General features: G+C 61.4%; 2 protein-coding genes across 2 annotated transcripts; both read right to left on the reverse strand.

The window, feature by feature from the left end:
- Positions 1–588: 588 nt before the first annotated feature.
- Positions 589–6,144, reverse strand: SPIB (Spi-B transcription factor). The gene is made up of 6 exons (XM_069107199.1): positions 6,066–6,144; positions 4,918–4,945; positions 4,369–4,441; positions 3,755–3,954; positions 3,329–3,473; positions 589–2,368 (listed from the first exon to the last, which is right to left on the reverse strand). The coding sequence occupies exons 1-6, from the start codon at positions 6,086–6,088 to the stop codon at positions 2,073–2,075; spliced, it is 765 nt and encodes a 254-aa protein (XP_068963300.1). The 5' UTR covers positions 6,089–6,144; the 3' UTR covers positions 589–2,072.
- Positions 6,145–8,185: 2,041 nt separating this feature from the next.
- On the reverse strand, positions 8,186–13,975 carry POLD1 (DNA polymerase delta 1, catalytic subunit). Its single transcript, XM_069107198.1, has 14 exons — positions 13,829–13,975; positions 13,615–13,731; positions 13,399–13,512; positions 13,168–13,315; positions 12,431–12,526; positions 12,131–12,268; positions 11,875–12,050; positions 11,006–11,158; positions 10,639–10,741; positions 10,142–10,274; positions 9,803–9,916; positions 9,452–9,504; positions 9,265–9,362; positions 8,186–8,342 (listed from the first exon to the last, which is right to left on the reverse strand). The coding sequence occupies exons 1-14, from the start codon at positions 13,894–13,896 to the stop codon at positions 8,237–8,239; spliced, it is 1,617 nt and encodes a 538-aa protein (XP_068963299.1). The 5' UTR covers positions 13,897–13,975; the 3' UTR covers positions 8,186–8,236.
- Positions 13,976–14,022: the final 47 nt, after the last annotated feature.

A 14,022-nucleotide genomic window follows, 5' to 3' on the forward strand; every position in this document is an offset into this window, starting at 1 on the left:
GAGAGACGAAAGAGGAAGAGAGACTGTTAGAGAGTGGGGGGAGGGGCAGAGACCTAGAGCCAGGAGGAGGAACAGGAACAGAGATGGGGAGGCAGAGACAGACAGAGAGAAGGGGCAGTCGGAGGTGGGAGCCCAGCAGCAGCTAAGATTGCCAGACCAGAGACAGCCGTCTGAGGAGCCTGGGGGGGGGGGGGCGCTGAGACAGAGATCAGGGCAGAGCCAGGAGCTTGAGGCATGGCAGTGGGTAGAGTGCTGGGTTTTTAGTCAGGGACACGTGAGTTCAAATCTGGCCTCAGACACTGACCGTGTGGCCCTGGGCAAGTCACTTCACCCTGTTTGCCTCCGTTTCCTCATCTGTAAAATGAGCTGAAGAAGGACATGGCACAGCACTCCACTGTCTTTGCCAAGAAAACCCCAGATGGGGTTACAGAGAGTCAGACCCAACTGAATAAGAGGCGGGGGGGGGGGGTGGAGTGGAGAGTGTCCCAAGGCCCCCCTTCAGTGCATTGCCCTGAGCATTGGGGCTGGGGCACAGGAGCTCAGCAATTTCCAAAAGGAATACTCCATGTTCAAGTGTGCTCATCTTTTATTTATTTTGGAGGGTGAGGCAGACCCCGAGGTCCCCGGTAGGAGGGGGTAGGGAGCTTGGCTGCAGGGGGCCCCTTCCAAGGTGTCTGGGGCGGGGGGGAACAAACACTGCCTTGGAGGCCAGAAGCCGGGGGTTCCAGGCCCAGCCAGAGTCAGCCTGGCTTTCCTACAATGGTCTCAAGACCAGGCTTTTCTAAGGCCTAAGATTCTAGGCCCCTATGCACATCCCTGTCCAGTTCCTTCTCCAGGTGACACAGGGAGGGGCCGTAGGGGGCACTGGGAGAGAATGGCCCCGGAACCAGCTGAGGAGGATTATGGGAAACAAGCCCAGAGAAAGCTCCTAAGGCAGGGGTCCCAGAGCCTCAGACTTGGAAGGACTCCCAGGGGCCCACGTGACAAAAAACCTCAGAAAGGTCCTCCCTCCAGCATCTCAGAGGCGGCCCCTGCCTCTTTGGGAACCCCCTCAGATTTAAGTATGGAACCTCCAAGCCAGACAGAACCTTGTCTGCCATCTGGTCACCCTCCCTTCAGGAGAACCTGAGGCCCACAAAGGGACAACACACTCAAGGTTACACGGGAGTCAGGGTCAGGACCACAATGTCACAGGAGATAAAAGCCAGAGAGGGACCTCGGGGATCATGCTGTTGGAGGCCCTCTTTTTACACATGCTCTCCATGGGTCACACAGCTGCCTCAGACACCCTTTTCTGTATGAGACAGATGAGGGCAGGGTTACCCAACCAGCCAATGATGGAGCCAGAACCTGAATTCGGGTTTGACTAGAGCAGGGGCCCTTAGTCCCTCACTTCTGCCCCTCTGCTCCATTGCTACAGGATTCCCTCCAGTCCAAAATCTAGGCCTAAATCCTCAGCAGACCCTTGGCTGTGTGGTGACTTTGATTTCCCCAGGCCTGAGGACCTAGTCCTGAACTTGGGTGGGGAGGGGGGTGGGACATCCAGGTAGAACAGTCCTAGCTTGGTTTACTCAGGTGGGAAGGGGCCTGGACCACTGGGCCCTTAGCAAGTGGTGGCTCCAGGCCCCTCATTTTTACAGTTAAGGACATAAAGGTCCAGCTCCCCCAAAGTCTCAGGGCACATCAGGGCTGATTCCTCCTGAGCCCCTGGCCTGGGAGTGAGTGGACTGGAAAGGGGGCTTGGTGATCTCTGGGCAAGGGCTATGGAACCGGGTCTGAGGTGGTAGTGAAGGGCAGCCTCCAGTCTTCCCCACCCAGAAGCTAGCACTGGAATCATTCTAGGCTGGGGATGCCTGAGGCCCTAAGAGAGCCCTAGACAGGGTCTGGAGAGGGCTCCCTGGGCCCTCTGACATGGGAGGGGGGGCCTTCCAGGCACTTGATTCAGCAGCCTTTAGCTCAGAAATGGACGATGTGGCAGGCACCATTAGCTGGGAGGGGGGGCTCTGAAACACTCTTGGTGACAGAGGGGGATCTTTGAGACAATGGCCCCCCCGGGGCACACCCTGGGGCCCTCACAACCGCCGGGGGGTCAGCAGGGTGCTGTCAAACTGGTACGTGAGTTTCCTCTTGACCTTGCGGATTTCTCCTGTCTTGGCGTAGTTGCGCAGGGCCCGGGCCAGTTTCTGGTAGGTCATGCATTTGCGGTTGCCTTTCTGCTGGCCCCAGCGCCTGGCCAGGGCCTCCTTGTGCTTGGAGGAGAACTGGAACACACCGGCACCAGGCTCTACCCACCACACACACTCCCGCATGTCCCCACGGGTCAGCAGGCCCAGCAAGAACTGGTAGAGACGGAGCTTCTTTCGGGCACCTGGAGAGGAAGGACGGGCTGGGTGTGGGCCAGAAGGCCCCCCTTGCATCCTCTGGGGACACCTGCCCCCCACCAATTCTCCAGAAGTCAGCCCGCCAGCCAATAAGCGGTGTGCCCAGTAGCTGGTTCCAGGGACAGGAAGCACCAAGGATTTCCTCCAAGCTGCTTTTTCAGACAGTCTGTACATGGGGAGACCTTGAGGCAACGTGGGGGGAGGGCAGGGGTACTGAGTCCTCAGGGCAGCTGGGGGAAAGCTGGGCTGGGGGGCGGAGATGGGGACCCTCCCACAGAAACTATTCCTGCTTCAGAGATGCTAGACTCTGTTTACCTGCTTAAAAAAAAAAATGTAAATGCTCTTTGTAAACACCTCTGCATGTCAGCAGGTCAGACTACGTTCTAGGGTCCCCACAGCTTTGCATCCAAATCTGCCTAGGTCTCCCACCCCCAGTCATAGCTGTCCAGCCAGGAGGAACCCCAGGGGTCAAGTCTAGGTGAGGAAAGAGCCAGGGAGAGGTCCCAGGGCTGGGAAGTAGGGGAGCTCATGGGGGATCCCCTGAGGCCGTGGCAGGTTCACATTGACTAGGGGATGGGGACAGAATAGCAGACTTCCAATGTAGCTTTGTTCTTCCTGGCCCCAGAGGGCAGAACCAGGAACCAGGACAAATTACAGAGACCAACTGAGACTCCGTGACAGGAAGAATCTCCTAACAGATCCCAAGCTGTGGATGGCGCTGTCTCAAGAGGTAGTGAGCTCCCCACCCTCGGAGGTCTCCAAGTCAGGGCTGGATGACCACTTAGGGCCATTTGTGGTCAGCCAGAGGAGGGGCCCAGTGGCTTCTGAGATTGCCATGCCCACTTGGAGCAGGCACTCCCTTGGAACAGGACTCTCCCACCAGACACAGGGCTGCTTCCCCCTCCCAGGTCAGGTGGTTTTATTGGCTGCCCCTGCCCCCATCATACCTGCATCGGCTGTTCTCCCTTCCCGTCCAGCTGCCAGTGCCTCATCCGACTCGCTGTCGGACACCTCCAGGGCTGGGCTATCCATTGGGAACTCCTCATCCTCAGATAAGCCAGGACTGGGGAACTGGGCAAATGAGGCCAGGGGCTGGGAGCAAGGAGGGGGAGGTCAGGGCTCGTGGTCCATGGCTCACTGTCCCTCTTCTCCAAGTTGGCCTTCCTGAACCTACCCATGCCTCTCAGTCTTTCTCCACTCTCTATCACAGAGCTGGAAGGGTCCTTCGAAATCACCCCATCCAACCTTCTCCCCATCCCCATTTTGTGACCTCAGAGAAAGAAGTGATTTAGGGCCCTAAAGACAGGCATGCGGGCTCTCAGTCTAGCCTGTGGCCCAGTGGGTTGCCCTTCCTCTCCAGCTCGCTCCCTCACCTGGCCTCCAAAGTCCTCCTCTGGGTAGGTGCTGAGCCCTGGGCCTGGGGTGGGCTCCAGCTGCCCACTGTGGCCATAGCTGACAGGCAGGTAGGAGAACTGAAGAGCCTGGAATTGGCCGAGTGAGGCTGCCGAGGGGTCGAAGGGCTCATAGGCAGTGACCAGGCTGGGTGGTGGCTCCGTCCAGCCCCACAGGGAGTCTGGGGAAGGCAGGAGGGGGTGCCCTGAGACTTGGTCCCCTGGCACAAAGGGGCAATTGTGGGGAGGAAAGCAAGATCATCTTTGGCTCCAGCATTTGCATGCATAGGGAGGGGAGCAGGTTAGAAGGAGGGACCTGATGAGGAGGGAATGGAGGGAGGAGGGCCGGTGAGGAAGCAGGAATTCAGAGGTATGGAGCCTGGAAGGGTGGAGTCAGAGATGGAAAGGCTGTAGGAAGAGGTGAGTAGAATGGGGAGAGGGAGGGGTATGGGGAGGGGATAAAGGGCATTTGGAAGGGGCCAAGAACTTGAGAGAAAGCTAGGGGAGTTAGACCCACTCAGAATGTGGGTGGGTAGTGACCCTGGGGGAGTTGGGGGAGGGGGTCTTGGAGGGCACTGGGGGAAGCATGTACTTACCCACCATGCCTTCAGGGTCCATGTAGCCGGAGTGTTTGCTGCTGTCCAGATCATAGAAGACTCCATCTGAGTACTGAGGAGGGGCATCAGGAGATTGGTCACGATGGGGGACACCCCACCAGTTGGACAGAGACAGAGGAGAGGCAGAGAGAAACTTGGACAAAAGGGAGAGAGTCAGAGACAGAGAAACAGGGGCTGGTGAGAGACAGAGGAGGGGCAGAGAGAAACTTGGGCAAAAGAGACAGTCAGAGACAGAAAAACAGTTCCCAGTGAGAGACAGCCATAGACAAAGTTTGGGGGAGGCAGGACAGAGACTCACTGAAGAAATAGGCTGAGGGCACAGAGAAATGGGAGAATGAGGAAGAGGGATACAGAGAGAGAGAGAGACACGATGGGGTGGACAGGGGAGACAAGAAAGAGGGAGACGAGACAGACAGAAAGCACGAGACCCATCAATCAATCAATCGATGGAAGGTTTGTGTGGAAAAAAGCGCCTTCCTTCCGCAGATGAGATGCTCAGACACTGGGTAACTGGGAGGCAGAACTTACCTGGCAAGAAAAGTGTGGATCCTCCAACCTGGGGAGAGGAGAAAAGATAGGATGGGGAGAGGTGGAGTCATCACCATCATCCTGCGCCTGGCGCTCACCCAGACCCCGAGGCCCCCAGGTCTGCTTCAGCACCCCTGCACTGGGCTTTCTCTTTCCCCCATATCCTTCACTCCCCTGGGCCCAGATGCCGTGTCCCCCCACTCTGCCTTCTTGATCTTCCCCTGTCTTCCATTTTCTCTTGTGCTGTTTCCTTGCCCTGAGCCCTTCCCCACTTCCCTCTGCCCCTCACTCTCCATGGCCCCCCATTTCCTCCCTCCACATCCTTCTGCCCCTCCCCCTCCATGGCCCCCATTCCCCTGGTCCATCAATCTGTTTTCTTTCCTCTCACTGTACCCCTTATCCCTCACCCCTCACTCTTCATCTGTCTCCTGTGTCCCTCAGGGACCTTCACTCCCTCTGTGCCCCTCACTCATTCCCGTTTCCCAATCCTTTCCAAACTTTAGCTCACCAAACAGAACTTCATGGGATCCTGGTTTATTTTATATTGGGGGGGGGAAGGTGATTGGGGGGGTGGGGGGTGAGGCTGAGTGGTAGTTAAAGGTTGACCCCCAAGGCTGTAAATAGAGGGGTGTGAGCCTTGCCTTGCCTTCCCCCACCCCCAGGGCACAGCCCAGGACCGGCTTAGAACAGGAAGGGGGCACGGAAATATCCCTGGGGAGATTTGCATGACTAGAGGCTGAGGTGGTGAGAGTGTTTGCAGGGGTGGGGGGCGGGGGTGGTTAGTGAAAGTGGGAGAGAAAGTTGGGGGGGGGGGTTGAGGGAATGGGACCCAGCCATGGGAAAGTAGGTCCAAAAAGAGACCTAGAGGGGAGAGCCCAGAAGGTATGGAGATGGGGAAAGGGAAGCAAGAGATGGGGAGCCGGGCTGAGGTGGAAGGGGAGCGACGGGGGAGAGGTAGGGAGAGAAATGAGGGAGATGTGGAGAGATGATGGGATGGGGAGAGCTGGAGTTGAGAGAGGCAGAGACTGACTGGGAGGATAAAGAGTGAGTGCAGAGAGAGACAGGACGGGACGGAACAGAGAGGAAGGGAAGCAGAGACAAATGGAGGGAGGCGGAGGGAGGGAGGAGCCCTGGGGGTCCTCACTTACTGTGCAGCCTCCAGCGTGAGCATGGTGGGGCAGGGGCCTGGAGATGGCACAGGGTCTGGGCTCCGCCTGGCATTGCCATCACCTTATAGCCAGGGAGGGCAGGGGCGGGGCCCAGTGACCTCATCGAAAATCCCCTCGGGGGGGGGGGCCCTGCAGTTGGGGGATTGCTCAACGAGTCACGTGCTTGGGGGGGGGGGGGGGAGGGCGGGGCACCCGCGTGGGGGCCCTGGGGTGCCTGAGGAGGGCTGGGGGCCAGGGGATGCAGGACACTTGCATTCTCAGATGGGAGCTGGGGAGAGGCAGAGACTCAGCCTCTGGAAGCAGGCTTATGTCCTGGGGTCCTTGATGCCTGGGGCTTTGAGATTATTAGGTTTGATACCCAATTTTCTTCTTGAGGGTGAGGACCTGCCTCAGGGGTGGAGAAAGCTGGGACTGGCTTGTGTCCCCAAGAAAGGCCGTTAGCCTTGGAGTCCTGGGCTCAGGACTTGAACCGGGATTCTTCAGGAGGAGGGGGGAACATTTGGCCCTCTAAGGGACCCTGACCCAAGGTCCTGTCAGGCCCTGGAGATCCCAAGGGAGAAGAGAGATGACAGGGCTTGTGACTTGGTGTGGGAGGCGAGACTGGAACGCCAGAAGCAGAGGAGGGCTCGGAGATCTTGCAGCCCAATCCCAGGTCCCGGGAAGCTGAGGGCTTGGGGGGACGACTGTCCCAAGGCCATCCTCACACATGCAGGCTCCCAGGGCTTGGGGGCTGTGGGTCCGTGCCCTAATCTGTGGCCTCCAAAAGCCCACCCAGCTCCGGATCCAATTCTTTGACCCTCACCCAATGAACGCCCACCCTCTAGCCTGGACCCCGAGCCCAGTTTCTCCTCACAGGGATGAGGAGGCCCCAGGGGACACGGAAGTCTCTATGACAATTCTCGTGGTCTCGTCATGTCTGACTCTCTGGGGTTTTCTTGGCAGAGATCCTGGATGCTCTGCCATTTCTTTCCTCAGCTCATTTTACAGATGAGGAAACAGAGGCAAACGGTGCAGGGACTTGGCCAGGGTCACCTAGTTAGGAAGTGTCCGAGGCCAGATTTGAATGCAGGAAGATGAGTCTCCCTGACTCCAGGCCTGGTGCTCTGTTCAAAACCAAGGAAAAAGAGTGGATGGAGATGGAGATAGGGGGTCCCCCCTTGCTCTGGCTGGTGGAGGGTAGGGTGGGCATCACCACCCCAGAGTGACCCGGCTCTGCTTCCAGCCTTGGCCTAGGGCATGCCCCTCTCCTAGATGAGGGGCCCCAATACCCAATCTCCCACTGAGAAGCACAGGAATCCCCCCTCAGCAAGGCTGAACCTTCGAATCCGGCACCGGCCACTGAAGCAGTCACAGGACTGTGCCTCAGGATCCCAGTCTGTAAAGCAGGGCACTAACCGCCCCCCCCGCCGGGGGGGCCACAGGAGGTATTTATAAAGGGTTTGCACACCGAGGTGCCATATAAACACTACTGCCCTGCTGGATGAGAAGCAAGAGTTACAGGAGGGCCTGGCTGGGCACTGACTGCTCTGCACCGCCAGGCTGCAGGAAGGGGCGGCAGCCGGCTGCCAGCTGGGGAGGCCGAGGCAGCCGCCAAGACTGTGCCCTGGACAGCACAGGGGATGGGAAGGGGCGAGGACGCCAGCCCTTACTCGGACACTTCTGGTGTGGGAGGGCTGGGCCTAAATCTGGCCACCCAAAGACCCCCAGCTGACAGATAAGGCACGAGGAGTTGGAAGGGTCTCTGCCTGGCTCCTAACGATGGCGGAGATGAGTGGGGCTGCATTCCAGGTCCCCTCGTAGAGGGTTCAGGGTTCACAGCATTTCTGGAGGCAGCCCTGGAGAGGCCCCCTGGCTGGCGAGGGGAGAGGGTGGGTCTGGGGCCAGGTCACGGCAGGCACTGTACCATCCACCCTGGGCCTCAAGCCGATGCCCAGCCCCCCTGTAGCCCTCTATCGACAGGGCCTCCTCCTGTCGGGGGGGCACCACCACCTCCAGAGAGGGTCCACGGCACACTGGACAGCTCCCAAGCCCTGGAGCTGCTCCTATGGCTGGCCAGCAGGACTCCTCCCTCTGCCCTGCCAAAGAAGCACGACGGGGAAGCCAGACACCCAAAGCTTTATTGACCCCAGCGTCCAGTGCCGCAGGCTCAGTCACCAGGCCGCGGGGCCTGGGGGCCCGAATCGAGCCAGGAGCTGCTCTTGGTCATTGAGGTCCTTTTGGACTTTCTTGCGCATGTAGAAGATGGGACAATCGCGGCTGTGAAGGAGAGGGAGGGAGGGAGGTGCCGTGAGCCGCGTGCCCTAGGCCCCTCATCCTCAGCCCCACCGCCCTCCGTGCTCTCTCGGGGACCCAGGTGTTGGCCCCCCCCCCCCCCGCCACTACCCCCCAGGGACTGAGGCGTTCTCGCATCTGACGCTCTCTCCCTCCTCGTGGGGTCCCCAGGCTAGTCCCCTCCTCACCCCACTGCCCCCCCCAGCTCTCTGGGGGCTAGTGGGAGGGGCCTAGCCATCGAGGCCCTCATCTTCCTGTGCCCTCTGGGGGCTCATGCAAGCCTCCCACCACCCGGGAGGCCGGCAGGCTGCGGACACTCTGGAGCCCTTCCCTCTTCCCAGGGCAGCTATGGGCCCGGGATGCTGGATGCTGCAGGCTGGGGGTGGGTAGCAGTCCCCAGGCTTCCTCCTCACCTGTTCCCAGGACTTTGGCCTCACTCCAGCCCCAGCCCTACCCTGGCCGTCTCCACTGGGAGCCAGCTTGTTTGCTTGGCAGGGCCTGGCGTGTGGCGATAAGGCCAGGGTGGGGAGGGAGGAGGTGGCCTGGTGTATATCACCTGTCCCTGTCCTTGTCCTGGCTCTGGCGTGGGAACCTGGCTCACCCGGCCTTTCCCTAGGGAAAGCCCGGCCCCACCTAGCCAGGATGAGGGAGGGGGACAGAAAGAGATGGGGAGAGGAGGATGGAGATGGACAGAGACCTTTGCGGGGGCAGGGAGGCCTGTCCTAAGAAATTCCACAGGACCACGAGGGTCAGGCAACTGAGGCACAAGGCCTTGCCTGGATACGGCAAAAGGGCCAAGTTCCACACCCAACAGGCCTCGCTCTGGGCTGGCTCCCTGGGGGGTCCCAGACTGGGGGGGGGGGGGCAAGAGAAGGGAGACAGGGCAGCATGAGGTAGCCCCCCATACCTGGTACAGAGCACGTCCTCATGCAGACTGCCCTGGCAGCGTTGGCATTGTGTCCAAAGGCGGGAGAACCGCTCCTCAAGGGCACCCAGGTGAGCCACCTGAGGACAGAGGGCAGCTGCTGGGCCTGCAGAGGACCCAGCCCCACCCCCATCCCCATCCCACCCAGTGGTCCCACCCGCCCCCTCACCTCCTTCTGGTACAGCTCAGACTCTCGGGGAAGGCAGAATTTGCACACGGCTCCTAGAGAGGCAGGGCCCAATAAGGGTCACCACCAGGCAAGAAACGGAGAGGTGGGGGTGTCAGAGACTGACCCAAAGGTGGACACCACCCAATCCAGGCCAGCCTCTGAAAGTCCCCAGAGGGCAGAGAACAAGGGAGTATGTGTGTGTGGGAAAAACTCCCCTGGGGAAATCCCGGGTGGGGGCCCCACTCCCTGCCCTTGGCCCCCTGCACCCCTCCTAGGCTGGACACACAAGGTGCTGAGTCTGCTGGCCCCCTGGGGAGTGGGAAGCCTAGAGGCCAGGCCCGGAATTCTCACCATGGTGGCTGAGCACAGTCCGACACCCAATACAGCTGCTCCTGCGAGTGGCGAAGGCCAGGAGCCCCCCGACCTTGGCTGTCAGCACCGTCTTACAGAGAGTGTGCTCGCCGCCTGGCGGAAGCAGGCACAGAACAGTGTGACACCCCAGATCTCAGGCCTGAGGCAGCAGCCGGCCTGGGCCCTGGCCTCCCCTGCCTCAATCCCTCCTCCCCAGCGCTGGGCTGCCCAGGCTCCCTCCCCAGCCCCCCTGGCCCAGCCCAGACTCCCTCCCCGGCTCCCCTGGCCCGGCCCAGGCTCCCTCCCCTGCCGCCCTCCTGGCCCAGGCTCAGCCCTCACGCAGCAGCACAGCCTCGGCCCGGCCCTCGCCCAGAATGGGCTCAAAGATCCTCAGCAGGGGCTTTGCCAGCTGCTGTTCCAGGTAGTACTGCGTGTCAATAGGCAGGCTGTGCTCCAGCACAAACAAGGGATCCTAGGGACAAGAGGAAGGGAGCTGGGTTGTGGAGCCAGGGGACCTGGGTTCAAGTCTGTGATGTTGTACAAGCAAGTGAGCTGAGCGTCATCCCCCACCCCCCCACCACGATCTGAGGCCATGGGTCAGCCGAGGCATGGGGCAGAAGGCACAGCCCACTGGTAGCTGGCCTCCCTGAGCAGCCACCTGGAGAGCTGGGGGGGAGGAGCCGGCCCAGGGAAAGCACCCGTGGCCCCCACTCCTGCGCCAGCCTCCCCGGCCTGGAAAGGGGAAGTGAGAATGGGGAGGGCGGACAGGCCAGGGCCACAGCTGGTGGGGGGGGCTCCCGTGGAAGCGGGGCAGGGGACGGGGAAAGAGGACAGACCTCTGACTTCATGTAGGCCGCAACACCCTTGGCAGCGCTGATGATGACATAGGGCACTCGGTCCCCCAGGCTGGGGGCGCTGCCGGGGTCCCGCTTCCTCATCCTGAGGAGAGACAGGAAGGGTCACCCACAGGCCCCGGGCAAGCCTCTCTCCCCCACCCTGGGACAGCAGAACAGGCAGGGCTGGGGAGTGGCTGGTCCCCACAGGAAGTGGGAGGAGAGCCCAGCTGGGTAGGCGAAAGGCACTATTTCTGGGTCATCCCGACCCAAGCCAGGCCGGGTTCTCTGGGCCCATCTGCCCCCTTCCCTCCTGCCCCCCCCGCATCTCGGCCTCAGGCCCCCGATCCACTCCCGGCCACAGCCCGACCTCTCAGCCAGCTCGACGTGGGCCTGCTTCCCTGCGTAGTCGGCGGCGGCCCTCGTCAGCTCCTTGGTGATGACCAGCTGGGAGATATCGATCCGGTTGCAGAGAAGATCCGAGATAACCTCCTGAGCGTGGGCCACGGCACCACTGGGGTCCCTGGGGGAGACGGAGGAAAGAGAGCCGTCAGCTGGCAGGAGGAAGTGCCGGGCTGCAGACCAGGGCAGCACGGCAAGCAGTGCTTAGTCTGGCACCCACAGGGCCTGGGTTCTAATCCCGCCCCTGACAAAGGTTCAGCCACTCCCTAGGTGACCTTAGGCACGTCACTGTTCCCTTGGGCTCAGCTTCTAGCCTGCTATCCCCCCTCCCAGGCTCTGTCCTGAGGGCCTGCCTTTCTCCGGGGACCACCACTAGAGTGGTCACTCCCCGCTGTACACACCCAGGCCTGGCCTTTCTCCTAGTCCCACTGACTCACCCAGTTCTCCTCACTTTACAGAGGAGGAAACTGAGGCCCAGGAAGGCGAATGGCTGGCCCGCACTGTCTGTCAGCTTCTCAAAGCCCACCCCCTCAACTCTCCTTCCCCTCCTTAGACCCTCACAGCCCTGAGGACCACCCTGGAGGCCTTACTGCCCTGCAGCCCCCACCCCTAGCAGTCCCTCAATCCTGCACCCCGCCCCTAGCTGGGACCGCTGCCTGCTCCACAGCCTTCCTTCCCAGGCTGCCCCTGCAGGGCTTGGCTCTGGGGCTGCCCTGAGGGGTCCTCGAGGGCTCACCTCACCTGGCCTGGGGGAGGGCAGGGCTGGCCCTGCCTTGGCTCCTGTTTCCCCCCTCCTTCCCCGCCCTGAACTGGCCAAGGCTCGCGCTGACCACTGACCGGTCAATGAGAAGGCGTCGCAGCGAGGACGTGACCAGGTTGGCCACCAGCGGGCAGTTGTCTCGCCGCACGGCCTCCAGCCCTTTACAATCCATCTTGTCGTGGGAGTCTGGGCACGATGAAAAGAGCAGACCCGCGTAGCGCTTCTTGCTGATGAGCAGGTATGGGAAGTAGACCTGGGGGGGGGGGGCCTGGAGGGGTAAGGCCCGGGGCCAGGGAGGCCCCCCACCTGGCCCCTGCCCCCACCACACCTCACCTTCTCGAACTCCAGGCGTATGGGTGAGATGAAATGGCTGGACACCCAGTCTGCGGCTTCCCGGCCCAGCGCCATCGCCTCCGCCACCGAGCGGACCCCAAAACGGCACATGACAGAGTCCGTGTCCCCGTACACCACCTGCAAGTGCAGGAAAGTGGGCCAGTGTGGAGGTGGAGGCCGGCTGGGGTGGGGGTAGGGCCCCCCAGAGGCTTCCCGCCCCTCCCACTCCTCCAGAAGCTTCCCACGCCCCCCCAGTGCCTCCCGTCCCCTCCTGCCCCCCAGACACTTCCCGCCCCTCACCTTGGCGTCCGCACTGTACCCATTCTCCACCGTGTACTTGGACTCCACCAGCTGCTTGGTCTTCTCAATCATCTGTCGCCCAAACCCAGTGACGCTCTAGGGGTGGGAAAGGCACACATGGCGGTCTGCTCCACGAAGGCCAGCAGAGGGCCTGCCATGCCTTGCCCGCCTCTGTCCCCAAGTTTTCCTCTCCTTAGCGGCCCCCTACCACTCCCCCGCCACAAGACTCTAGAAAGTCGGAGCTGCGAGGACCCTCACCCACTGAGTCCCGCTGGAGACGCGCCCAGGGGACACAGCTAGTACCCCGGACATCAGTGAACGGGGCACCCCCGGCCCTCTCCGGCGCAGTAACGCGGCCTGAAGATGCCAGCTTGGATCTGGGGGTGCTGGGCCCAGCTAAGAGAGGTCTGGGAGCCTTGCACTTGTCTCCGTGACTACCGGGCCCCAATAACGGCCACTGAAAACTGGATTATTTGGCCACTGGCAGGCTGGGGGAGGACAAGGCCCAGCGAGGCTGGGCTGGGAGGCAGGACCAGAGTGTGGCCCCAGAATGAATTGTCCGCCTGGAGCTGGCTGGGGTTTGAATCGTGGTTCGGGCACTTGTTCAGACCTCGGTGCCTTCTGGCCCAGCTGGGCCCCCACAGGCAGGGGAGAAGCTTCTGCCACAGTAGCTGGTCTCCCTCAGGAGCAGCCTGCTCCCCCGGCCCCTGCACGCCCTGGCCTTGGGCCCAGCTCACCTGAGAGATCTCCACACAGGGCAGCTTCCCAACCTGGGCTCCAGTGAAACCGTACACAGAGTTGGCGCTGACCTTCAGCGCCAGCTGACGGCCATCTAGGACTTGCCGCCGCAGGGGGTCCGTTTCTCTGGAGAGCTCTGCCTTGGCCCTAGGAGGGATCCATGGTCAGCCATAGGCTGGGCCAAGGTGGAGTAGGGGAGGGGACAGAGAGAGCAGAGGTCCCAGGCCCACCTCTTGCGGGCAGTCAGCAGATTCTCCAAGATCTGGGGCAGAAGCCCCTTCCTCACAGAGGCCTTCACAAACTCATTCCCCGTTGGGGTCTTTATGAACTCGTCAGGGGTCAGGCTGTAGGGGGAAGGGTGTTATACGTCAGGAGGAAGCCCTGGCTCAGGAACCCCTCGACCTGTTTGACCCTCAGCGAGTGGAAACCAAGGCTGGCTGCCCTACCCCAGCTTCTGGGCAGCCCCCGGCCTCAGCAGCGTGGTGTAGCACAGGTTGTGGGCCATCATGATGGATGGGTACAGGGAGGAGAAGTCCAGGGTTGCGATGGGGACGTCGTAGTACCTGGACAGGGAATGCAGAGCGGGGAGGGGGTCAGCCCCAGCCCTGTCCTATCCCGGTGCGTGGCCCCAGCCTGACCTCCCCCACCACCAAGGCTCACCCTTTCAGGGGCTCAATCACCGTGGCTCCTGTGAAATCCTCGCCCCCCTCAGTTTTCACCACCGGCATCACTAGGCCCTCACGTACTGCCTGGGGAGCACGGGAACGGGGGTGGGAGGCGAAGAGTTAGGGAGTGGAAGGAGGTGGGGGCTGGGAGGAACGAGGACACAGGGAAGAGAGAGAGAGAAGCTGAGG

Source organism: Petaurus breviceps, unplaced genomic scaffold (assembly GCF_028583685.1).
Source record: "Petaurus breviceps papuanus isolate PSGF00001 unplaced genomic scaffold, PetGlider_PUasm1.0 88657, whole genome shotgun sequence".
NCBI classification, from domain to species: domain Eukaryota; kingdom Metazoa; phylum Chordata; class Mammalia; order Diprotodontia; family Petauridae; genus Petaurus; species Petaurus breviceps.

Coding starts and splice junctions, on each gene's coding strand:
- POLD1 (XM_069107198.1), bottom strand. CDS start 13,896: ATGCCGGTGGTGAAAACTGAGGGGGGCGAGGATTTCACAGGAGCCACG. Junction 12,269..12,430: donor GGTACAGTGCGGACGCCAAG/GTGAGGGGCGGG, acceptor CTGCACTTGCAG/GTGGTGTACGGGGACACGGA. Junction 11,159..11,874: donor CGACGCCTTCTCATTGACCG/GTCAGTGGTCAG, acceptor CGTCTCCCCCAG/GGACCCCAGTGGTGCCGTGG.
- SPIB (XM_069107199.1), bottom strand. CDS start 6,088: ATGCTCACGCTGGAGGCTGCACA. Junction 4,442..4,917: donor ATCCACACTTTTCTTGCCAG/GTAAGTTCTGCC, acceptor GCCCCTCCTCAG/TACTCAGATGGAGTCTTCTA. Junction 2,369..3,328: donor AGGGAGAACAGCCGATGCAG/GTATGATGGGGG, acceptor CTTCCTCTCCAG/GTGCCCGAAAGAAGCTCCGT.